Source organism: Aquila chrysaetos, chromosome 5 (genome assembly GCF_900496995.4).
Source record: "Aquila chrysaetos chrysaetos chromosome 5, bAquChr1.4, whole genome shotgun sequence".
NCBI lineage: Eukaryota > Metazoa > Chordata > Aves > Accipitriformes > Accipitridae > Aquila > Aquila chrysaetos.
The window spans coordinates 62,849,137-62,875,225 of NC_044008.1; the positions used below are offsets into that span (position 1 = coordinate 62,849,137).

General features: G+C 44.5%; 1 protein-coding gene and 1 long non-coding RNA gene across 9 annotated transcripts in view; one reads left to right on the forward strand and one right to left on the reverse strand.

Moving 5' to 3' along the window:
* LOC115342344 overlaps positions 1–26,089 on the forward strand; it is a 78,228-nt gene that overhangs the window by 4,739 nt on the left and 47,400 nt on the right. For 5 of the 8 annotated variants that reach the window (XR_003923728.2, XR_003923726.2, XR_003923725.2 and 2 more), the window contains one exon: positions 2,436–2,543. The exons of 1 other annotated variant lie outside the window; for it this stretch is intronic. This is a non-coding gene — a long non-coding RNA (uncharacterized LOC115342344). Of the gene's footprint in view, positions 1–1,157; positions 1,680–2,435; positions 2,549–26,089 lie in introns of those variants that run through there. 2 more of the 8 variants (XR_003923731.2, XR_003923727.2) reach the window with 2 other exon arrangements.
* Positions 4,284–21,229, reverse strand: LOC115342330 (myosin heavy chain, skeletal muscle, adult-like). The gene is made up of 38 exons (XM_030016461.1): positions 20,949–21,229; positions 20,717–20,860; positions 20,467–20,623; positions 19,153–19,180; positions 18,937–19,054; positions 18,759–18,851; positions 18,569–18,632; positions 18,388–18,486; positions 18,179–18,282; positions 17,960–18,098; positions 17,099–17,217; positions 16,851–17,000; positions 16,307–16,477; positions 15,507–15,816; positions 15,285–15,352; positions 14,710–14,797; positions 14,498–14,615; positions 14,205–14,328; positions 13,983–14,119; positions 13,626–13,881; positions 11,276–11,518; positions 10,992–11,168; positions 10,761–10,906; positions 10,583–10,673; positions 10,105–10,494; positions 9,811–9,937; positions 9,498–9,616; positions 8,717–8,913; positions 8,237–8,420; positions 7,985–8,150; positions 7,689–7,813; positions 7,188–7,496; positions 6,884–7,087; positions 6,473–6,598; positions 6,208–6,378; positions 6,017–6,121; positions 5,783–5,878; positions 4,284–4,577 (listed from the first exon to the last, which is right to left on the reverse strand). Exons 1-38 carry the CDS (start codon positions 21,153–21,155, stop codon positions 4,422–4,424), a joined length of 5,826 nt encoding a protein of 1,941 aa, XP_029872321.1. The 5' UTR covers positions 21,156–21,229; the 3' UTR covers positions 4,284–4,421.

Consider the following 26,089-nt stretch of genomic DNA (forward strand, 5'->3'; position numbering starts at 1 on the left):
CAGCAGCTCTAAAAGCACCCATTTTTAAGTGTGTCCCCGTTGCGGGTCTGTAGCGGACCAGCCACCCAGAGGAGGGTCCGCCTCGATGGCTCCATGCTGCCACCCCCTGGCAATGGGTGCCTTGAGCAGTGGGCCTGGTCGGCTGCTGCCTCCCGAGCTCCCTGTGACTGACAGGAGCCTGCTGGAGCCCTGTGACCGGTACCCCCTGCTCCCAACCCCTGGTAATAATGCCATCATCCTTCTGCCAAGGATCCCTAAAAGAACCTGTCTGTCGCTCCGGTGTCAGTTGACAAGACCCGAGCTGAGAATGAAACTGATGGGGCCTGTGTCCTCTGAACAACAGTCCAAGTGGCGAGGCGAAAGGCACAGCCACCGTCGCAACTGACATCTCTGGGCCTTGGTTTCCTCTGCCTGGTTGCCTGTGGTGACTGTACCAGGCAGTGACTCCGGCTTTACTGAGCTCTCCAAAGGGCTAGCAGAGTCAGGCTGCAGGAAGAGCCGGGTCTCCATAACCGTCACGTGATGGCCACCGGCCTAGCCAGGTGTTCTCCTGCAGCCCTGATACTCCAGTGGCCCTTGAGGGATCTCCGGTGTACAGCCCTACTACCTTCCCTCAGTGAGTGCTGTGAAAGCACAGCCTGAGCAAAGGGACATGGCCTTCTGCAATGCTGCTGAACCTTGGAGCAAGCCCGGCCTCTGTCTTCATCCTCACCCAGACAGGGACACAGGGGGAGGCAGTGGTAAAAAAAAAAAGCCGAGCTACAGCCCAGCCCGACTTTTTCATTTGCTGCTTTACAAGAGAAGTGATGCCCCCACCTACCCCACACTGAGCCCCAGCTGACCTCTGGAAGTACCTGGGCAGCTGCTCTGCTCTCCCGTGGGACAGCACGTCCCAGGAGGGCATGGCGAGCACCCAGGCGCTGGGCTGGCACAGCATCATTGCACGGACTTCAGAGGGGCCACTCTTGATTTATACCCTTACCAGGGACGGCACACTTGGGCCTGCTTCTTATTTTTAACATTTAAGCTGAGAAAGGAGCTGTGCCAGAGCAAGTCTCTCTGGGGTAAGAATAGCATCTGCCGTCTTAGGACATAACACAGTTGTCCAGCTCCTACATGGCAGCACGTTGCGCCGAGATATAGAAGGCAACCTACCCACCGAGGAATGTCTTCGAGTGCTATTAGTGGAAGCATATCATCTGCACAAACAGGCATGACCCCGCGCCGGAGTCTTGCAAGAGCAGGGCTATTTTGAGCTTTTGACAGTGAGGATGAAGGGAGACAAATGACGGCCTGATCCTCCTGGCATGGGCAACCTCCAAAGCTCTCTGAGGCCTTGTCTCCTCCTCCGGGAATGACTCTTTTGAAGGCTGATGGGTGATTTGGTGGGACCTCAGAGCCCAGGAGGCGGCGGCCAGGAGGGAGGTATGAATTTGCCAGGGACACAAGGCCAGGCCTCAGTCCCATCAGCACTGCCCAGCCGTGCTTATGGCAAGTCCTGCCTGAGGGTGTGCACCTGTCCCTGAGCTTAGGGCACACATCTGCCTGCTTTATTTTCAACCATATGAAAGCCAGAGAGATACGAGAGGGTGTGTAACCGCGTGCAAGTGAAACACACAGGAAGCTAGAGGAAGAAATGGTTGACTTACTTTGCAAAACAGAGTCTACAGAAGGCTACGGTAGGTCAGAACAAACACAGTTATACCCGTGACGCGAGAGCTGCTTCTTCAGTGACTTGCCTGTCCTTTCCCACCAATGCCCTTTGTGACAGTTCTTTTGTACAAGTCATCGAAGAAACTATCTCCAGGTACCACACTTACCAGTGTGGCCAGGAGCCATCAGCCTGCTCACTCCTCTTCACGCCTGCTTTCTCCTCTCTTCCCTCTCTCTGGCTTTGCTGGCTGCATTCCTTCATTCCAATGACACATCCTCGAGCTTCCACGGTGGAGGTAATGTGAGGCAAAGGATGATGCAGGGTCTGTAGAGCAGGATTTTGGAGAGTCTCAGAAGTTTATGCTTCCACAAGCCATTACAGTTAACAGGGATACTCATGGGTGTTGTGTGTCATCTAGGCTCTACCCAGCCCCACCTGAAGCTTTGGAGACACCTGCAGGCATGGCTAGAGATTCTCAAGCCACCCAAGAGGAGCTGTCAGCTCATAGGTGGGTTTGGGCAGGCAAGGCTCACCACAAGAGACCCTGGCTGTGGTGGCAGACCAACGGACGCTGTCAGGCAAGGACAAAGAATGCAGGGGATGAGGAGGGATGAACAAGGTTGGGAGTCTGCTAGGGAGCCATGGGGAAAAGTTGTGCAGTGTCATGAGAAGGGAGGACTAGTCTAGCATCTCTGCAAGCTGTTGGGTGGCTTTCTTAAGGTCCTTGTGATTGAAAACCGAGGTCTGCTCCTAAAGAGCCATCTCCCATTGCTCTCTTCAGACAGCACTGACAGAGGTTCTGCTCACCAATGCTCGCTAGTGACGCTGGAAGCAGGCTGCACTTCCTTCTGAGAGCTGGTGTGCTGGTGAGGCTGCACTTGGGAGCCAGGTAAGGTGAGAGCCCTTTGGATATTGCTGTCATAGGCGTACAGCCATGGAGCTGCCAGTCGCAACTTCCTAGCAGTGTGAGCATCTATTTGGAGACAAAGCCTCCGGCATTGACTTCTACAAGCTTAGACCAAGCAGACAGTGTCAATCCTTGCCACTTCCCATCACCCCCAAGGAGCTCCATTGGCAAGCTCTCCCTTGAAAACATTGTAAGCACATCAAGGTGGAAAGCATTCAGGGGCTACCTGCCGCAGGCTTGGGCACAATCATTTTCTGCCCAACCTGCGTCCCTTCAGCCCACAACACCAGCTCCACTCCCATCCTTGTGGCCCTGCTAGGCTCAATGCTCCGTGGAGCACCCACCTCTGCTCTTGAATACTGGCACTTGTACAGTAGACAGAGGGGGAAAGCTGTGGACTGTCACAAGCTTTCAACACCAATACGTACCCTGGCCTCTGCTCTTGAGTCGGCTTCTTGTTTCCTTTTAGTGCTAGCTGCACTTCACTCCTCAGTTGCTGATAATGTGTTTCTTATTCACTCCACATTGGTCTGCATCAAGGGGTCCTGTGTTTGATTCACTGTACACACCGTCTCTGAGGTTTCTGAGAAAATCCTCCAAGCTGTGTGGTCTCCCTGAAAATAGGGGACAAAAGTTACTTGGAAGCCGAGAGCTGTCAGTTCTATGAAAACATCAGCTTAGGCAGACATCTGTGGGCTTGTCTTTAACATACCTTGGCACTGTCCATCTGTCTTTCACCCAAACTAGAGGCAAGGCTTAATGCATCAGAATGATCTAGCTGAGACGGCTGATAGAGCACATGAGACTTTGCAGTTGTACACGCCCACAGTGCCTCTGCTGCTCAGATCAGGGTCTGAATGAAGGAAAAAGTGTTTGACAATTTCCCCCTTCCCTTCTTCCCTCAAGCCCTTCCCTTCTTCCCAAAGATATATTGTCTGTTTAGCCTGTAGGTAAGCCAAAAGCAAGGTACAGGTATGTGAGAAAGGAATGGAGGGGTACACCCATCAGTTGTCTTCTTTTCTCTTGCCTGAGGCAACGCCACGTGCAGCCTGTTGTGCGAGAGGTGACAAGGCTGACCTTTGAGGCGATGTGTTGAGGAGGTCTGTTGGTGCCACGCAACCTGCGAGAAATGGGCCCTAAGGGGCAATCCTTCTGGCACGTGGCCCCAGGCAGGGCCCAGCATTTTGTCCACTGCAGAGAAACCAGGAGCAGGTGGTGGCAGCAGCTGAGGGAGTCTAGGGTAAGAGAGATGGCACAACTTAGGGGCACTATCGATGTGTCATAACGGTGCTCTGTGTGCCGAAAATCGTCTCTGCCAAGGCACAGTTGGTCCTTCATGGTGCAGTGTCCTGTGACTTCTGATAACTTACTCAGAGACTGATGTCTAGGGTTTGTGACTGCCAGGGTCAAAAACAAAAGCAGGGAAAGGAAGAAGGAAAGGGATCACCCTCTCTTGCCTCTCACATGGGAAGTAAGCTGTGCTGAAAGGACAATGGGACAAGAATTAAGAGTATGTGAGGGCAGGAGCAGGGCAAGGAGCTGCTGGAGATGGAAGAGACTCAGTAGTCTCCACAGGAATGGCCAGCCTCCAAGTTTGTGGGTCCTCAATACAGAGTTTGCATTAGCTTCTCCCTTCCCCCAGCCAGGAGATGTACGAAAACTTGTTCTGCAATGCAATATCCCACACTTGATCAGGAAAAAAACCAAAGAAGGCACTATTCATAGTGTGTATGCAAAGGAATCTACAGTCTTTATTCTCTAGACATTGAGGTGGGTACAAAGACTCATTGCAGAAGAAAGCGACCAAAAGGTTCACATTTTGTGCAGCCCCTCAGGTCGCTTTGCTTGTTCATGACATCCTCACTCTTCCTCCCCTATCTTCTTGCTGTGAAACTCCCGACTCTTCACTCGGAGCTTGTTGACCTGTGACTCTGCAATGTCAGCCCGCTCCTCAGCTTCCTCCAGCTCGTGCTGGATCTTTCGGAACTTGGAGAGATTGACATTGGACAGCTCCTCCTGTGCGGAGAGAGGGACTCGGTGGTGAGGAGCCCATGGCAGGGGTTTCACTCCTGTGCCTCAGCCTAGTGGGGATGTAGCTGTTCCCCAGGGGAAAGCACTGACCTCCTATCTCACACCTACCACTGCTTACACGTGAGCCTCACATGGAACTCATCATCCTCCCATGTTTTTTATCCCATCCAAACCAACTAAAACAGCTTTTGAATTGTTATCCCAGTTCTGCCCTCTGTTATGTGCAAAGGCGGATGGCAGCACAGCGGTTTCTGGTTTTAGCTGTCAAGAAAAAGCTCTTTGGGCTGCAGTTTGTTATTCTTTACACTCAAAGGTTAGGGCTAAGAAAGAGCAGCCGCACCAAGAAAGAACATGTATACTCTGCAAAGGTGAGTTTATATGCCATCCTCAGGGAGGAAGTACCTGCCCCTCCTGCCACTCCCCGCTAGGTGAGTATAGCTTCTCCTTCTTTGACTGCTATGACAGCACTGTCAGGTAACTGCCCATCTCCTTCTTCTTCTGTAGCCATACAACACTCCCCACAATCCACCCTCCTCTTCCAGCCACCCTCTGCAGTCACATATATCATCACTTTGTCTTATGAAGTACATTGCTCTAAAGAAGAAATTGAAACTTATTTCCAGTTCAGCAGGTGAGCTAAACATCTCTGTCTCCTGTTCTGGCTCAGTGTCATAGGTCTGCACTCTCTGATATAAGTTGAAGAACTTAGAGAAGATGAGTCAGTTATAACCCGTCCATGTCCCTCTCACAAATCATTCACTCATAGAATAGCAAAACCTTCCTATACTAGACTATGCAGGAAGGAACCTGACTCAAAGATTTATCAGCTGAGAGGCTGGTTGTGAGCATGTCTGTCCTCCTGTATAAAAAAAAGATCGTAGGACACCCCTTAGTTTATCCCTGATAGGAGAATTGCCAAAAGAAAGCAATGTCAACCATACTCTCAGGATCATGTTCCTAGAGTCGTTAAATTTCTCATGGGTAACCGCTCCTTACAAGTTTTACAAGGAGGAGTTTCTTGTAGGCCCACACTAAACCATTCCCAAATGACTGACCTTTCTTTCCCTGCACTTGAAGTCCATCATCATTCACCAGTTTTTATGCTTTCCAAAAACCTCATATTCACTTTCCATATGACTTGTGTTCCTCCCCAGAAAGTGATATTTGTTACCACTAGAAGAAAAACTTACGGCCTCCTCAGCTTGTCTCTTGTAGGATTTCACCTTCATTTGCAGCTTGTCCACCAGATCCTGCAGCCTGAGAATATTCTTACGGTCTTCCTCAGACTAAAGCAGTTGGTAAGCAGGAAAGAGAGTAAATGATTTCCCCACCATGTGAGTTAGCAATTCCCCTTGGCAATCAAGTGCAAAAATTTTTAGTTCCCGCAAGAGGGTGTGTCAGCCCAAGGAGGCCTCCTGCCTTACCTGGTAGGTCAGCTCCTTCACCCTCCTCTCGTACTTGCGCAAACCCTTCACGGCTTCAGCGCTGCGCTTCTGCTCAGCATCAACCTCCCCTTCCAGCTCCCGCACCTGCAATGAGCACCCCATCTTTGGAGCTTCCCTGGTGGCTACTTACGTCACGTGCTCACTCATGCACAAATAAAAGCCCTACGCACTCTGGCCTCCAGCTTCTGGATTTGCTTCTTGCCTCCCTTCAGGGCCAACTGCTCGGCTTCATCCAGACGGTGCTGCAGGTCCTTCACCGTCTGGTCCAGGTTCTTCTTCATCCTCTCCAGGTGGGCGCTGGTGTCCTGCTCCTTCTTCAGCTCTTCTGCCATCATGGCCGCCTGATGAGAGCAAAAGGTCAAAGCCACTTTCAGGCTGGAGACATCCTGGGGACTATACATCCACTGTCAGCAGTGAAAGGAGCCCTCGACTCACATCTGTGATGGCCTTCTTGGCCTTCTCTTCGGCATTGCGGGCTTCCTGGATCGTGTCCTCCATTTCACCCTGAATTTGGGCAATGTCGGTTTCCAGCTTCTTCTTGGTGTTGATCAGGCTGGTGTTCTGCACAAAGAGAGATTGCAAGACTTGCATCCTGAGGCCCGCAATACCAAACCTACAGCCTGAGCCAAGTCTTTACTCTTCAGGCTTGCAATTCAAGATCTGGAATTCTTTTTAAAAAGATTGTTTACAAAACATCAGTGGTAGGCTCAGGTGATGGGTGCTGAGCATGCCTGTCCTTGTGGACAGAAGTAGCGAGGTCATTCTAGTGCTCCTTACCCTCTGGTATGTAGCAGACCTCTGTGTTTATTAACTGTCAGCACAACTTCTTTTGCAACACGCTTTTACCTGGGTATGGAGAAGCTGCACACGTTCAGTGGCATCCAGAAGCTCCTGCTCAGCCACTTTCCTCGACCGCTCCGTCTGCTCCAGGGCTGCCCGTAGCTCCTCAATTTCAGCCTGCAACAGGTTTGCTCTGCGCTCCACCATGGCCACCTGCTCCTTCAGGTCCTCCTGTGTCCTGAGAGCATCGTCCAAGTGTATCTGGGTATCCTGTAAAAGAGGCAAGAGAATTTGCAAGGTGGCAGCGTGTGCTTGGGTGCCAAAAATGTCAGCGAAGGCTCTTCTCTTTCTGTAGCTTTGCTGAACAGACCTTGAGCACTGCCTGTGTGTTTCTCAGGTTCTTTTGTGCCTCTGCAGCCACGCGGTTGGCATGGCTCAGCTGGATCTCCATTTCATTCAGGTCCCCCTCCATCTTCTTCTTCAGACGCAAGGCTTCATTCCTGCTCCTGATCTCAGCATCCAGGCTGCTCTGTAAGGACTCTACAATTCTGAGGTGGTTTCTCTTCATCTGGTCGATCTCCTCATCTTTCTCTGCTATCTTCCTGTCAATCTCAGACTTCACCTGGTTGAGTTCAAGCTGGAGGCGCAGGATCTTCCCCTCTTCATGTTCTAGGGAGGCCTGGACAAGTGGACACAAGCATTTGTAACGTCGATAAAACTACTGCTTGCTTTCTAGGTAATTACAGAATATTTCAAGAATCTCAGCTGCCTGCACTCCCCAGCCAGAACAGAGCAGGACCAAGCAGTTTTTAGTCATATTTCCCCATTGCTCCTATTTTTAGTGCAAATACCAGTGATTATGGGCATGTACCTCAGCTTCCTCCAAGGCAGCCTGGATTTCAGATTTCTCCTGCTCAATCTGCTTCTTGACTTTCTCCAGCTCATGAATTGCCTTTCCTCCCTCGGCAATCTGCTCCGTGAGGTCGGCAATCTCCTCTGTGGGAACAAAGACCAACAGCATGGTCAGGCACAGAGCAGAATGCAAAGGGCCCTGCCACACCGAGGTGACAGGCAGCTTTGCCAACCTGCAGGCACAGACCCATGCGGAAAGGTGGTAGTGGTGGATAGCGAGAAAGCCCAGCCAGGAGCAGAGGGCCAGGGACTTACGCTGCAAGTTCTTGTTCTCACGCTTCAGGGTCTCCAGGTGGTCCAAGGACTCCTCATAGGCATTCTTCATCTTAAACAGCTCCGTGCTGAGAGACCGAGACTCCTTCTGGGAGGCTTCCAGCTCAGCCTGCGTTTCCTCATACTTCTGCTTCCATTCTGCCAGGATCTGAAGAGAAACAGGACCTCAGTGTGGATGTGGCAATCAGGAGGGGATGCTCTGCCCAGGAACCCCAGGCCCGGAGCCCAAAAGACCTTGTCAAAGTTCTTCTGCTTCTTATCCAGAGCTGCGCAGGCAGCATTCGCTCGCTCCACGTCAATCATTAGGTCCTCCACTTCATTCTGCAGCCTCTGCTTTGTCTTTTCCAGGGAAGCACATTTGGCATTCACAGCTTCGACATGTTCCTCTGCATCCTGCAGGCGCTGTGCCAGCTTCTTCCTGGAAGGAGATAAAGAGAGCTCACAGCTAACACAGGGAAACCAGTGTGCTTTTTACAAAAGCATGCTTAATCATTTTGCAGTCTGCAGTCACACAGAGTGAGGGGCTTCACTTATGCTGTTCTTAGCCTTTACCTTTACTAAACCACTAAACCTTCTACAACATTCCCACTTTCTGTTACCCTTCCCAAAAGCAAATCCATGACTTATTCCTCAGAATATCTTGGTGTGTCTCTTCCAATGTCGCCTTTGAATTTTTATTCTCCCTTGGCTTCTTCACATCCTATCCCCACATACTTGGCTTCTTCCAGCTCCTCCGTGCGCTGAATAGCGTCTGTCTCATATTTGGTTCTCCACTGGGCCACTTCAGTGTTGGCCTTGGACAGGGCACGCTGCAGCTCACTCTTGGCTTCCTGCTCCTCCTCATATTGTTCCCGGAGCAAGTCACAGTCGTGCCGAGCAGACTGCAAGGCATGGGCCAGAGCGCTCTTGGCCTGGGAAGAGAAGCAGATTGGGACAATGAAATGCCTGTGACACAACAGAATGTTAACTTAGGGAAAGTTGTTGAAAATTCTTTGAATCTGGCATTTAGAGTCAGCCCAAGGGAAAAGGTACATTGATTCCATGTTCTGAGAAGCTTCTTATCGCTTCATTCATCAGAATCTAGAATGTTACCTCAGGAGAGATGATGGGTAAATTCTAAATGACAACTATAAAACTGGGAATTTTTGAATCGTTTTAAATACATTCTAAAGTTTCAGCTTCCATTATGGAAAAATGGAATAATAAACACAGTTTTTTAGCTATATCTCAACTTTTTTTTATAAGCCATCATTAATCCAAATAAAGACCTGAAGTTGTCTTTCCCTGTCTCAGTATCCAGGTTGGAGACGATGCCCTCCTCATTATTTTCTTCCCACACTAGAGAGGGAGGTGGCAAAATTGTCCATGTAGTTTGAGAGCTTCCAAATTAAAGTGACATGGCTAACATTCTGATTTTATGTGAGACTAAGAAATATCCTGAAAGAAAATGGAATCTGAATCCAAAGTCAAACCCCTTACGAGGAAGAACCTTTACCTTTATTTCTTCCTCTAAGTGTCTCTTCAGTTCCTCGATCTGTTGAGTAAATGCCTGTTTGCCTCTGGATAGCTGAGATATCAAAGCATCTTTTTCTTCCACCTGGCGTGAATATTCACCTGAGAAATTTTACTAGACTGTAATTTAAATTTAAATAGACTGTAATTTAAAAAGCAATACTAAACCACTGTGTCTTTAAAGCACTGTATACCAGCTTACAGAGTATGGACCAATTTGAGTAAAACATCACACTTTTTCTTGTCCTTGTCAGTTAAAGGTTCTCCCATTTCAGAGGGGTGTGGAGGTGTGTTACCTGCTTCTGTCTGCAGACGAGCTCTTTGAGTATTGAGGTCATTGATCATGCGCTGATGTTCCTCTTCTTTTGTCTTAATCTCACTTAACTGGTCTTCCAGAGTGCGACACATCTTCTCCAAGTTTGCCTATATGTCAAATACATGTAAGGCAAGAGGACTATCACTAAAGTCTATCTAGTTTTTCATGATGAAAAACAACACAACTGTGTGCGATGCCAAAATGTAATCAAAAAGTTCAAAACCATGTGGCAGGTCATGTATCATAGGGCAGTAACCTGACAGAAACTCTGTACCTTGGCTTTGGAGACAGACTCCATGTTACTGGCCAAGTCGTCAATCTCCATCTTCAGCTCACTCTTCTCCTTCTCCAGCTTCTGCTTCACTCGTTGCAGGTTGTCGATCTGCTCCCCAAGCTCAGCTGTGCTGTCCGCGTGCTTCTTCCGCAGGGCGGCAGCTGTGGCTTCGTGCTGCAGCGTGGCCTCTTCGAGGTCACGGCGCATCTTCTGAAATTCTGCCTCACGCTTCTTGTTCATCTCAATCTGAGCTGCGGTAGCCCCTCCTGCTTCTTCCAGGCGCTCGCTGATCTCCTCTAGCTCCCTCGAGAGGTCAGCACGATGCTTCTCTGCTTTTGCCCGAGAGGTTCGCTCTGCCTCAATTTCCTCCTCCAGTTCCTCAATACGAGCCTGGGGAACATTAGGGACCCTTCACACCCATGCCCTCCTCCTACCTGACCTGAGACTGGGTGAGAGAGGGGAAGGAACAAAGACTTGCCTGCAGCTCCTTGATCTTCTTCTGTAATTGCATGCCCAGAAGTTGCTCATCCTCAATTTTGCTCTGGATCTGGCTGATTTCAAAGTCTTTCCTTTGGGCAAAGCAAACGGTGTTAGCACTCAAAGGAAAAAGACAAGTGCACCAGCCCAGCACTCAGGTGCCCCACAGCCCCACTTACTTCTTCAGCTTCTCATCCAGCTGCTGCTTATCATTTTCCAAATCCATTATGCTGTCATGGGCCAGCTTCAGGTCTCCTTCGAGTTTCCTCTTAGCTCTCTCAAGGTCCATGCGCAGTTTCTTCTCTTGCTCCAGGGACCCTTCCAGCTAAAACCAACAAGACCATCAGTGCTCCGTCAGCCAGGTTTAACTCCATACCTGTCCTGTTCTTGAGGTACGCCTGTGTGCTTACGTCGTCCACTTGCTGCTCCAGCTTGGTCTTAGCTTTGGTCAACGTATTGACTTTGTCCTCTTCTGCCTGCAGGTCATCCAGTGTCTGCTGATGGGCCTCTTGGAGGGCTTTCTTCTCTTTTGTCAGCTTGGCAATGGTTTCATCCAGGGCTGCCATCTCCTCTGTGAGGTTTTTCACCTTTGAAAAGAAGGAAGTACGTGCAGATAAAAAATGATGTTTAAAACTTTATACTGTATAACAAAACAGAGGTCTTTTCTGTGAGAGTGACATCTTCTGCCTCATACTTTGTTTTCTGTGGCATGTTTTTCCTTCTCAACCTTGGCCAGTGTTAACTCAAGATCGTCAATGTCTTTCTTCAGCTCTGAACATTCATCCTCCAGTTTCCTCTTCTTGGCTGTCAGCTCAGCATTAATTTCTTCCTCATCCTCAGCCCTTTCAGTCACCTCTTTAACTTTGGCTTCCAGCTGGATTTTGGTTTTGATGAGCTGGTCACATCTTTCCTCAGCATCGGCCAAGCTATCAGCTTCCTGGTGGGAAGACACAGATTTTCTTTGTTGTTTTCTGAACTTTTCTATGTAAGCATGTGTTAAAATGTGGCCTGAAGTTGACCTCTCCTCAAGCAACTTTAATCTTGCTTTATTTTTTTTTTCCCCTGGGATGCATTATACAGCTTCTTGGTTGGAAACAATATTGACTCCTAAACTTTTTTCTCTCTCTTAAATATGTCTCACTGATATGGTAGGTGTGTGAATTTCTCATTTACCTAGAGGAGAAAGGGCTTGGAGACATTTCTGTTCACAAACACTGTATTCACTATCTTTCCTTTTGTAACTGAATCCTTCTGAGCCCATTATTATGTTCAAGTAAAGGCTGTCATAGTCTCAACAGTAATTTAATAGAAAAAGAGATTACTTTCGGTCTGAATGTATTAAGACTGCTGCTTGTGCAAGTGGGGGTCTTACCCTTGTAAATGAGCTACCTGTGTGTTATCCTTCCATACTGTGTCTGAAATGGCATGTGCTGGTTTCAGTTGATCACCACATCATCTTACTCTTTGGTAGGCTTTTGGTATAATCAATTTGTTTTGTTTCAAATGGATTTGAAAGGCACATATCTGAGAAGAAATTCCATTGGGATATTTATTTTTCTCCGTGTATTAGGTAAAACAGGTAACACAGGGTTCCCATTTTCTATGGGAATGTTCAAATAACTGGGTAGCTAAGTACCGTGTTCCATTTTTAGTTGGTAATTTAAGTAATTTAATGAGTAGATTAAAATGACTTTGAAAGGTGGCATTTGAATATCAAATACTTTTGTATATATTTTTAAGCAATATTTTCTTTTGTGAGTGCTGTGTGTCTACAAGATTCATAGGATTGTGGTGGTAAAATTATAAATATTTGAGATTGAGAGGTCTGGCTATGAAGTTATCTTTACTAAAAGAATATTCCTTTCAACTAAAAGCTAACAGTCCATGTTTGTTTCCAACTCCCCACTTCTGAGCTAAGATATTACCAGGTGTGCCACTCCTATAAGCTCCACCAAGAGCCAGTCTCTCCATATTGTCATGTTATTTATTGTTTGATTCCTTAGAACTGTTGCAGTTAACAAGCTACTTAAGTAGAACATCCCTCCCAAGGATGGATACCTGGCTTTGTTAACATTGAAATGATTGGTTTTCCTCACCACTTCCTTTTTTTTTTGATACAGTATATAGGCTTCTGTCTGACCTGTTCTAAATTGTGCGCCCAGACTGAGGGTCCCAACACAAGTACGTTATGGAAAGACGGCTTATAGTGGGAAGTAATGTTGTTTTAATAAAGATAACTTCTTATCCAGATCTCTCAATCTTAAATGTTAATAATTTTACCACCACAGCATGTTGTTTATAGTGGAACTACCATAGAAAATCCAGATTAGAGATGCAAAAAACTACTATGTTCAGAAAAAACAAAAACTTCTGCTTCATTATAGATTTCATTTATGACCTTGATTCATACCAGTTAAGTCTAAAGCATACAGAGCTCTTTTGTGTAATTAACAACTGAGGGAAGAAGAAACCCCCCCCTGGATGGTGTTACTTATTTTCAGAAACAGGAGCTCTGTGTCTGTATATCCTTAGAGTAAGGAGAAATTTGAAGATGTATTTCCCAATTACTGAGTGAATGATTAACCACTACTTACTAAGCAAAGGGTGGATAGCTATTCCTGCACCTCAATTCACAAGTACCACTTTCAACTCTGGCTTGCATTTACACTCCAAAATTAATTCATTATTCTACATCCTGGTAAGATGGAGATACCCCCTGCAGGACTCACCTGCTCAGAGGGAGTTGGGGGTTCAGGCAAAACTCTGCTCTGAGTATTTCATGTTGGCTAGCTATATCTGCCTCCTTCCTCTAAAGACAAGAGCACCGACTCCCACTTGGAGCTCCCTGCTTCTTTGCACTGGCTGTCAGAGGGCTCACTATGCTACTGCCAGACACTTGTTTCCACAATTTCACATACATATGATGGATAATTCACCAAATATCTGACTTTTGGTCTTCTACAGTCTGACCTTCTGCTTCATAAAGAACAGTCTGAATGTATAGACTCCTTTTCTGAGTGATAAATTAATGGTGATAAACTCACTGCCTGGACTTGGAGCTGCAGATCGTTTTTCTCCTGCACCAGTTTCACCATTTTCTCCTCCAGCTCCTTCCTCTTTGCCTCAGATTTTGCAAGCTCTTCTTTGGTTTTCTCAAACTCTTCCTTCATGTTGGCCATCTCCTTCTCAGATTCTGCACTCTTCAGCAAGGGCTTGATCTTGAAGAACAGCTTCATCCAGGGCCAGTGCTTGACATTCATGAATGCACGAACATTATACTGGATGCAAAAGATGGACTCCCTGAAGCATAATTAAAATGTACATTGAATATTTTCAGTACGACAAGTGCCAACACTTTCCCCCAAGTACAGTGACTTTGACTGAGGATGAGGAATGTCTACCTCCTCTCCACCATCCTCCGGTACTCCACTCTCATCAGGAAGCCCCTGCACCTGGCCTGTGTGCGGGTGATGAGCTGTGCCAGCTTCTCATCCCTCATCTCCTCCAGGAGTCCCAGCAGCCCAGCTTTGAAGAACACCTTGCGAAAGGGAATGTTGCAGCACATCACTGTCACGTAGAGCAAAGCACAGACATGCAGTGAGTGAGTCAAGGAGGGTTTGTACCTTGGTATGGCCAAATTTGTACTGGGTGTGGTCCACATCGATTGACCCAAGAAGCTTCTCAGAAGCCTTCTTGCTATCAATGAACTGTCCCTCTGGGATAGCACTGGCATTAAGCACTTTGTATCTGTGAAAAAAGAGGAAGATAAGGCTATTTTTCCGCAAGCAACACACACAAGCTAATGAACCCCACCAGTTCATTTATAGCTGGTTTGACAATAGAGCGCAGCCTGAATGAACCTATATGAGCGAACCCACATTGCTTTTAATGATGCTGAGAAGTGCAGTGCTTTTACCTCTGTTTGAAGTCAGCATAGAGGACTCTACTGGGGAAACCTTTCCTGCAAATTCTGATGCCTTCCAGCACACCGTTACACCTCAGCTGGTGAAGAACCAGTTCATGCTCCATGGCACCTAGCAATTCAGAGCATAAATGAATACCACAATCTCCAGTTCAGAGGGGAATGGCTGTGTCAGAGGAAGTTCTCTTTCTGCTTGAGCATCTTACCAGGTGTTTTTGTTTCATTTGGGATGATGCAACGGACAAAATGGGGGTGAGTGCTGCGTAGATTGGTCATCAGCTTGTTTAAGTTCTCCTAGAGGGACCAGTTAGTAACGTGAGTTTCTCCTATGTCCAGTGTTGGATGCATCAAGCCCATGGTAATGACTTTACAACATCTCAAAATTAGCTGGGTTTCAGAACACTTTGGTAAACCCACAGAAACTATTTATAAGGAGACTCTCAATTCCCCAACATATGACCTCACAGAAATGCAGAAATGCTAAAATTATAGTTCTAGTCTGACCCAAAGACATAAAAATATAAAACCTGAATAGATCCTCACCAAACAAACAAAAAAAAAGAAATTAAAAACTGATTAGATTTTCATGATCTTTGAAGACAGAATGCTTATTTTTGAACACAACATATTAGCAATATTGAAATTGATCCTGGAAAACCTGATGTGGAATTTACAAAGAATTTTACCACCATTACAGCAATGCAAAATAGCCCTTTCAAATTTAATATTAGCTGGCCCCCTTTCTTCATATTACAAAGAGATAACAAATGCAGTACTGTACCCTGAAAAGAGCTGACACAGTCTGGAAAGAAGAACCCTTCTTCTTGCCACCCTTTTTGCCACCAGCCTCTGCAAATGGAAGAAAAGAAAAAAGGTATTAAAATATGGATATTGCATATTGGAGACTACAGAACACAAAACAACTTTAAATGTTTAATGTTTACTGCTTTAATTCTGTGTCAGCATTGTCCCACACTCACAATACAATTTTCACAGGGCTGACCTGCTTCTGCTCCACCATAGCTGGCAAAGAGTAAGGCCAGTGTCTTCACAGATGATTTCTGGTACAACCCAATGACAGTTTCATTCAGGGGGTCTTTGTTCTTCTCCAGCCACCCAGAGATGTTGTAGTCTACAGTGCCAGCATAGTGCACCAGGGAGAAGTGGGCCTCAGCCTTCCCTTTGGCAGGCTTGGGCTTCTGGAAGTTGCTGGACTTGCCCAGGTGCTGGTCATACAGCTTGTTCTTGAAAGAGGTGTCAGTTGCCTTGGGGAACATGCACTCCTCTTCCAGGATGGAGAAGATGCCCATGGGCTGGGAAACATTACAATAGACAAGAGGGAGAAACAGATTAGAAAGAAAATATCCCTTGGTTGGAAAGTTGCTGGAGTCAAAAGAGAAAGCTGTTCCCATGCAACTCATGACAATATGTCAGAGAAAGTTAACTAAGGCTCAACTTTTTTCAATGTTGCTGTTTCATTTGAACTTACGTAAATGCCTTTGCTGATGAAAAAATTACAAATATAACATTGCAAAATACTGTCCTCTCTATAAAACTTCTTTACTGATAGTTACTTACAGAACATGAAAGTCTTTTATATAACTTCATTTTGTAATCTGGAAATGATTACTCTCATAAAAAATCCTGATATCTGAGTATGATCTCCAAAAACACTTCCACCCTGTTGCCACTTTCAGAGGGTATATATTTGAAAAAGTCAAAATATTCTCACACGCTTCTTAAGTATGTCACTTGGCAAGTATGGAAGATCCAACATATAATAGACTTGAAGCGGAAAAATACCTTCTCAATCAGCTCAATGCAGGCAGCCAGGTCCATCCCAAAGTCAATGAATGTCCATTCAATTCCTTCCTTCTTGTACTCCTCCTGCTCCAGCACGAACATGTGGTGGTTGAAGAATTGTTGCAGTTTCTCATTGGTGAAGTTGATACACAGCTGCTCAAAGCTATTGAACTGCCAAATGTAAAAAAACATGCAACATTTTCAAAGTTCAGCAATAACAGCAAAGTGTTTTCTTGTGCAATCCTACTTCAATATAGGTGATACTTTAAATACAAGGCCTCTTCCTGTGTAGTTTTCCTATGCAATCTCTCTACGATAGTATTTGCATTTAGAAAAGAAAAAAGGTTTCAAATTCAGTGTAATTAGGAGATTAGTTTTCTTTTTTTTTTTTTTTTTTTTTTTTTTTCAGGATTTAAAATGGTGATTCCAAAAGCCCTGTAAATAAGTGTAGGAAGATACTAACTTCTATTTTAAAAGTGTCTCAAAATTCCCTTTAGTCTCAATTGTCCTTCTATGAAAGTGTTAGGAAAACTGTGTTCCTTACATCAAAGATCTCAAAGCCAGCGATGTCCAGGACACCAATGAAGTACTGTCTGGGTTGCTTGGTATCCAGCTGTTGGTTGATGCGAATAACCATCCACAAGAACATCTTCTCATAGACAGCTTTTGCCAAGGCACCAACTGCATTATTCACCTAAAGTAGAGAAGAAAGGTTTGGAGGTTACTAGACACAGCAGAGGAGAATCAACGGCAACCATCAAAGTATGTTCCAGGTTATCACATTTTTCCTACCTGCTGAACAGTTTGACCCTTGGTCACAAATTCATTCCCAACCTTGACTCGAGGATAACACAGGGCTTTGAGCAGGTCAGCTGAGTTAAGGCCCATCAGGTAGGCAGCCTTGTCAGCCACTAAACACCAGAAAAGAGAGAAAAATAAATACTGGACAATTCCTAAAATTTGGTTCTTGAGGGACTATCTCAAAAGTAACAGCAGTATTCACTGTTACGGAGCTGCACAAAAATATCTAAATCAAAGCTACGAAGATAATTTCTCTGTTGTCTTCAGTATTCAGAGTCTACAACACTTTCGGGGCTTCAGTTTCTATAAATGTTCTTCAAGAAAACTCATTGCTTTCATCTGTTTTCAGGCATGACTATGGGAATTCACACTTTCTTTCTAGTCATATAGCAAAAGGATTCATCACTCAGAGATCTAGAGGCATGGATGTACTTCCTGCTGTGATAGAGACAGATCAAATACACATTTCGCATCATAGTTCCCCCCATAGGTACGGGTGAATAGGAGCACAGTCTCGCATTCTGTCAGAGCTGAACCACTTCACTACTCCACAATACAGCAGAGATTTCAAGGTGTATTCCAACTAAAGTATGACTAATAATGTTACAGGAATTGACACCCATGCCTCCTGGCTTCCTGGCAGTGTACACCAGACCTCTTATTTATTAAGTAGTCACAGAATAAAATTACAGGTATCATTAGATGAGATATATGTCTCAACAATCATCTAGCCATTGAACAAATATTTTTTTAGTTTACACTTTTGCATATTTAAAGCGTGAAATCTGCCTAAGTTCTTCTTTTGGTGCCAAAGACAATCTCTTTTGGAAAGTTTGCTGAATCTGCTGATACCTTCTGTGCCATCAGGCTCTGCCTGCTCCTCTCTTTGTTTCTGCTTGAACTTCAAGTTCCCGTAGTGCATGACAGCCCCTGTCAGCTTGTAGATGGCAGTCTTCTCATCAGCAGTGAAGCCCAGGATGTCAATGGCACTCTGGCAACAGAAACAGTAAAGGAAATGTGTATGTACCAGGGCTCCTATCTACCAGATGACCTGTTTGGTAAGTTACTTACATCTGTAGCCATCAGTTCCTCCTTGTCATCAATGCTTGGAACAGTGATTTCACCTTGACTCACAAAGTGGAAATCATAAGGGTTGGTGGTAATGAGGAGCATGTCTGAAAGCAATAAAAGGGGAAAACCAAGCCTACTTTAGCTTTCCAGATGACACAATGAGCTATTGCTCAGTGATCTTCCTTCAAAAAAGTTAGTGATCTTCCTACCAATTAGCTCTGGCTTCTTGTTGGAGGTGATCTGATAGAATATATGGTAGCTCCTTTCTGCCTTGAGCTGGAAAGTGACTCTGGACTTCTCCAGCAGATCTGTCAAGGACAGTAGGACAGAGTTAGCACAAGAACTGAGGAAAACTGTATAGAATGTGATCAGGCCAGGAGAGTCTCTTACAAGTTTCAATGTCAGCAGAAGCCAGTTTGCCTGTAGCTCCAAAGTGGATTCTGATGAATTTGCCCTGTTAAGGGGAAAAAGAAGCATTTCAGCCTAGATGCATTTCATTGCCATCTCCTTATGCGAGAATACCACTAGCCCATCACCACTGTTATAATGAGGAGTGATTTTTTTCTAAGCAACAACTTACAAAGCGTGAGGAGTTGTCATTCCTCACAGTCTTGGCATTTCCAAAGGCCTCCAGCAGTGGATTAGCACTGATGATTTGATCCTCAAGCGTTCCCTGCAAGATGACAATTATTCAGGTACAGTGTTTACTTGACTTGGCAATTACACATTGAGCATTCACTCTGTTCTTCCTGACTCACCTGCATTTTGCCTGACTGCTGCTGCTCCTCCTTCTTCTTCTCCCCACTCGCTGCAATTGTTGCAAAGTACTGGATCACACGCTTTGTGTTCACAGTCTTCCCTGCACCAGATTCTCCGCTGTCAAACCAAAGACAGAAGCAGAGAGCGTGTGGTCAGGCAGAAGGTCCCCTGGCACCAGGCAGCCCCGTGGGGACACGAGCAGGGAGTGTACATACGTGATCAGGATCGACTGGTTCTCGCGATCTGTGAAAAGACCGAGATAAGAAAGCTTTTCCTAGTGCTCATGAATAACAAAGAACTCAAAAACTAGGAGAAAAATATGAACTGAAACTTCCAGAGGATGCAGGGACAGAAGACAGTGAAAAACCCCAGGAATTCTAGCAGGTACTTTTGATGGTCCCAGGAATACTTCAGGTATTACCTACTGGCTCAGTAAAGACATCACTTCAGAGTAGTTTTTGTAGTCTTATGTCTTTCAAGATACTGTCTTCTCATCAGGCTACGTATTTCTCTCTTATTACGTAAGTACATGTAATGAAAATATTGAGGTCGGGCTTTGACAGCATGTAAATTCTTCTGAAGCTAAAATTTTCCTGAGTAATCTTACAGAAATTCAGAGGCGTCATGGACAACAGAAATGTCTGACCAACCTCTTTCACTATTGTTCATCTTTTTTTTTTAACCCCTATATATACTGAAATCATGTATTCCTGAGATCATACATAAGCAAGGTTATTTTTTCATTTTTCTATTCTTCATCTATTTCCCAGTTTGTAACAAAATAACAGGAAAAGAAGATCTAAAATCCTACACATCTTTGATTTCAACGCACACATAAGGAAGAGAAAATAAGAGGTGGAAAGAAGAAAAGAAAGCAGAAAGAATTTTTTTAAAGCCATTCAACTTAAATGCTAAAAGCTTTATTTTTTCCTTGGCATTGTTTTCTGATATTTACTTTTCACTATAAGGTGCAATTGATTTACAATTGCATAGATCAGTGTAGAGGTTACTTAGATCATTAAAAGCTGTATGTACTTTAGAACATTTAGTCCATCATAAATGCCATTTGCATAATAATCAACCTGTTCAATGTAGAGATACTCTGTTTTACTTGTTAACACTGATGCTTGCAAATTTGAATTGACTGTATACACATCGTTTATAGGGTATGTGTGATATTTTTGTACTCTGTACTCTCCAACAAAGAATAGTTTAGTGATTAAGATACATTAATCTATGCATATATGTAAGATCCCATTAGAGTCAGTAAAGTCTACACCAGAAAATAGGTGTATTCTTTCCAGTGAATTTACTCCTAGATTATTTTCATTAGGTTCAGGTCTTTATTAATCCTCATAGGAACACAGACACTCAGTTCACACAGACCATTACAGTTAAGTGCATTAATCTTCCATTAATTTCACACACACTGTATTTTCAGTGTTGCACCATATTTCCAGAGAACACCCTACATTTCCCTCTAGAGATAGCTCATTGCAAGAGCAGTTCAAAGGAAATCAAGCACTCACCAGTCAGCATGAACTGATAGGCATTGTCAGAGATGGAGAAGATGTGTGGAGGGGCCTCCTGGCGCTTCTTGCCTCGGTAGGCCAACACCACCTCCGGGTTGTACACCGGCAGCCACTTGTAGGGGTTGACAGTGACGCAGAAGAGACCTGAGTAGGTCTGCAAGGAAGGGAGACAGCACGTTGGCTTCCACTTAGCCTGGCAGAGCAGTTCCTCCTAGCTACCCAGAGGAGGACTGCTGCTGCTACTTACGTAGATCATCCAGGCTGCATAACGCTCTTTGAGGTTGTACAGCACAGCGGGTTCGTGGAGGTGGGTCATCATGGCCATGTCCTCAATTTTATCGTACTTGGGAGGGTTCATGGAGAAGACCTGATCTTCCTTCACAGTCAGAGTCTGCCAAGGAAACAAAAGATCCATGTATGTCAGCTAAAAGCTTAGAGTGGGAATCAAATGGTGTCCTTCAGCCTTGTTTTTCACTCACCTCTCCACCTTCAGTCTTGACAGTGACCTTCCCTGATTCCCTGCTCTGGATTGTCCCTTTCACAAAGGATTCTTTAGGATGGGCCACAAAGACGGATGTCTTGGCATCAAAAGGCTTGTTCTGGGCCTCGATTCTCTCCTTTTCTGACTTTCGGAGGTAAGGAGCTGCCTCTCCAAAGACAGCCATCTCAGAGTCTGAAGAGGCCATGTCTGCACTTTATTGAAAGCACGTCAGCAGAGGTTTCTAGTGGGGAAAAAAATGTTGTGAATCACTGAGAAGGAGAATATAATCTATAACAGTGAGAAAACTCCTTGTTTTTTAGCTAATAAATTGCTAGCTAGTCTCCCACAATATCTCTTAGAAGCAACCACTGAAATCCACTTTGATTTGAACTTGAAAGTAGCCTAGTCCCACTCAAAAGTGAGACTTAAGTCTTCTAAAACACATAGGCCTTCTATCAGTAAATGGAACATCTTCTGAGTATTGACTGCAGTTTGGTAACTTACCTTGATGAATTGTGACCAGATTTGAGATCTTCATATGAAAGAATCTACAGCCAGAGAAAATCACTCTCTGTTCTGGTCCTTAATTATGGGTGATGAATCTTCAAGAGAGTACTTTCTTGTTAAAAGTATTACCTTGTATGCTAAAAGTGAAAAATTACTTCACTTTTTAGATCTTTCCCTCTTTTCAACAGTCTAGGCTAAGCAAAAGTCAGCAGAAATATAAGAGGATTTACAAAGAGAACTCATGCAGCTGTACAAAAGTCCTGTCTTAGACTGAAGTCTAGGAGTGCATTATTCAGGGTGTTACCTTTGGAGAAAGGCTTGTATCCTGGAAACTGACCAACCCTGTAAAATAGGAATGGCAGTTGTTTCTTATTGCTGCACAGAATTCCAGAGACAAATTATAGATTGAAGATACAGACATGCATTGAAATTATATTGAAAATTTTTGTTCACGTGGGCACTCCCTCATGGAAATGGTTGCCAGAGGCAGGAGAAATGGAATGGGATATTGCAAGGACATTGTCCTCTTTCTTCAAGCTCACAGAATGCATGCACTTACCTTGAAGCCTTCAGTGGAGACAGGCCAGACTTGTCCCTGGGAGATTTTATAGTGTCTCGTCTGCAGATGCTGCAGATGGTCCCCCTTTCTTCGGTCAAAACATTTCTGGCAAACCTTCTTTGGCAAAGCATTGTCTGGCAAACTAAGGGCATAATTGTCATTTGATTTGAATGATATAATTAGAACATTTTTATATCTTACTGACTATGTGAATACATCTATAAATAATTTGTCAAGAGTGTTAAGGAGAGAATCTAGAGTACTCAAGGCACTTAGAGAACTTGGATGCAGGGACTTACAGTTCCTATTGCTGGCTTTCTCAGTGATTTGCTGCTTGACCCATGGTAGTTTCCCTGGTATGTTTATACCACAACTTTTCAGTCATGCAATGGGGATGATAACAACTATGATGCTTTAGGAACACATGCATTGAGAGGAACAGGAAAAGTATGTCAAAAATGAGCAAATAATTGTTGTTAAGAGACACTTTTCAGTGGTATTTTCTAAAAAGCAGAAAGTCAAAATGTATTACAGCTGAGGTTTCTGTATAGGGCACTCTCAATAGCTGAGAGGGTTTGAAATACAGTGAGCTGGAAGGCTGAACCCAAGTAATGGGAGACTCTACTTTGAAATGAGCTCTTGAATAGATTCCTGAGCTGACTTCTGAGGTATCAAATTAAAAGATATACTTGTGCATGCATAGGTAATATATGTTTTTGAGCACATTTCATTTAAAAAGTGATTCCCCAAGAAACTGCTTTCTCACTGCTCACTCTCTTACACTTTTTACTTGCATTTGACGTAGGCTTGCTCCTATTATTGTCTGCATAAATAATCAGTTCCCGCTGTCAAATCTGAAGTTCCAGAGTCTCCCATAGCCCCTCCCTACCTATAACTCCCCAAAACAACATGCCTTACCCTGCCATGTTTGTACACACAATCACAGATATCACCTCAGCATATAGTTCTAGATACTATGCATTCTGATAAATCCTCAGTCTAGCACTGCCGTGCCATCAAAATACACATATTTACACCTTCACAGTCCCAGAAAACTCTAAAAACACAGTATTGCCTGTACCAGAGTATTAGAGGTAGCAGGCAGTCTTGTGTAATACTGATGGTATGGGAAAAGGAGATTTGCTGGTAGTCAGGAGACTAAGTTTTAGGAAAGGGTGTAATCATTTAAACTTCTTCAGATCCTCCAGATCTAACACATTCTTACCTTGGTCATTTGTATTTCAATCACTAAAATATCTCAATGAATAACACAGGGAAGAGGTTAGAAAAACTATGTTTGAGCTCCAGTGTAATATACAGCATTAGATGATGCCCTATGCTATAAGAGCCCCTTCCACGAGGGCTCTGGCACTGCAGCGCCCACATTTTGGTCCCCAGACTGGAATCCAAACCCAGAGCTCAGTCCTGAGCTCACTACCCAAGTTATAGGGACAGCTAAATATCTCAGAAGGCTAATGTTTTCACATGGATTAGGAAGAAGTGCTGCCTATTACCAGAGGACTAGTGTGGTAATTTTAAATTCTTGCCTAGTGCAATACAGTAATGTGGAGAGCATTTAATATCTGATTTGATCACACAACCTTCACAAAATAATTCTTCATATAGAAATAGAGGTCTGCCAAATTTCCCTGCACGTTCAATTGCCACTTACAGATCTTTGGAGAAAGGTGAGGCATTCAGTTATGGGGAACATATACTGACAATGGCCTTGTCTTCCTTTTTGATTGAACAGTAGACTCATACCAAACAGATTGCGCTCAAGAGAGGTGGAAATTGTGAAGCTGAATTCCTTCCAGCTCTTGCCATGTCCAGCACTGAAGTCCTGTGTTAATATTTCTTCATGGTCATGCTGTTCAGGGAATACATGTCCCTCAAGTTTCCTGCTTCAGGCCCTTCACCAAGTCTCTCCTCATTTCTTAACAGCTGTCCTCTCAGGACAGTAACACCAACTGCAATTAAGAGAGGAGTCCTGGACTGCTAGAGCAATGAATGTAACACCAATAGGAGACCACAACTACTCCATACAAAATGGACAAATGTTATTTTGGGTTGTAGTACCAAAACTATATTTGTGGATACTGACAGTGGGCGTTTAATGAAACCACTAGTTAGGGTGTGAAGGAAAAGCAGTGTTGACTTACCTGGTTCGAATACACCTGTGGACAGAGTTGAAAATAAAGCTGTTTAAGAATTGATCTATGGCAATACATGTAATATAACATCCTTGGAGGAGTTAAAATAGCCCCAAAAATCCAATATGATTGTGTTCATAAAGCATATAGAAATAAGGAATCTAAGGGAAGCAGTTCAGTTTTAGTAGACTGAAGACCACTTAATGATACCGTAGTAGAGGTCCAGAGCAAAGGCATGCTAATTATCAGAAAAGAACTGATAAAAGGCAACAGTCACTTCATCACAGAAGCCAATCAGGTTGGTCAAGCATGATTACTTACCCTGGTAAACACATGTTGGCTGCTCTCGGTTATCTTCTTGTTTTTCACATCCTTATCAATAAATACCAAGAGGACATATTCTGTCATCTTTCAAATAACTAAAGTGAAACTGAGCATCTTACAGTTTCACTAATCCTTCTTCTTGCCTTTTTTAAAGGTGGGCATAACATTAGCCTTTTTCCAGTCATATGGGACCTTCCCTGTGTCATCATTTTTCACCAGTTATAAACATAGGCCTTGTAATTACATGGGTGAACTCCTTCAGCATCCTTTGATGAGTCACACCCAGCCCCTTGGATATGAATACATCCAGCTTCACTAAGTAGTAGGTTAGGACTTCCCCACTGTTGGTTATTCCTTTCCTTCTCAAACTCCATTGGAAGGTGCTGATGGCTAGGGACAAGCTTTGCCTATGAAGACTGATGCAGAAAAGGTGTTGCATACTTAGGTGCTTTCTGTATCATCTCTCACTAGGTGGTCTCCCACATTCAGAGGTAGACACATATTTTCTCTGAACTCCCTTGTGCATCGTCCATGCAGAACTGTTATGCTTAATGTCCCTAAGTGCCCAAGCAATGTTTTATATTCCTATTTTGTTGCCAGTCCTTGCCTCCACCTCTTGTATACTTTTGTGGTTTAGTTCATCAAGAAGTTTGCTGCTTAGCTAAGATGAAATTCCCAGTCTTACTGCAGAACAAGGTAGTTTGTTCCTGAGGTCTCAATAATTGTCCTTTAAACCATAACCATCTCTCCTGAACAGTCTTCTTTTTCACAGCTGCTGCCAAGTGTGTTCTAACTAACAGTTCCTGAATACAATGAATTCCAGTCTTACAAAGTCTAGAGTGCTAATTCTGTTGCTTACTTCCACAGTTTTCCACTAGATCCTTCAGTTAGTCATCAGGTGGTTACTGCAGCCTGAGCTGCCATCTGGGATCATATTTATCAGTAGTTCATCCATGCTTCCTGTACTCAGCCTTGCCGGTCCAGTATTTACATTAGGATATTGTCATTAGCACAGTCTAAGAACTTTTGGCACTGTTTGCCCAGTGCTGTTGCCCTCCCAGCAGATGTCCATATGGCTGAAATCCTCCCTAAGGCAGAGGAGACTTCTGCCTTTCTACTAGGTGTAGAAATCTTCCTTCACTACTTTGTCTTGGTCAAGTGGGCTATAATAGATCCCATCACAACATCCCTCATTCTCCTCCCATCTCTGATGGGATGTCTACAGTTTCACACTGGAGCTTTGTACAATCAAGGAGCACTTTAACATAAATCCTCCTCATCTTCCTTGTCTATTCTTCCTAAACAGTCCACACCCTCCCATGACCATGTTTCAGTAGTGGACACTATCACTCCATATGGCCATGATTCTGATGGTGTTCCCCTTCGCCCTTGCAAAATTTCTACATTTGCAGCTTTTCCTCTGTCACTTCTGGGCTTAAGTCCTCTTCCCATGATGAAGCTGATTTCACAAGTGTCATCAGTTTAGCAGTCTCATTGCAAAGACCTCTTTCCTTCTTAGTCCTCAAATACAGATGTCCAAAAATCTAAAGGAACTCAAAGATGAAGTTGCTAAGCTTCCAAACATGGTGTGGAAGA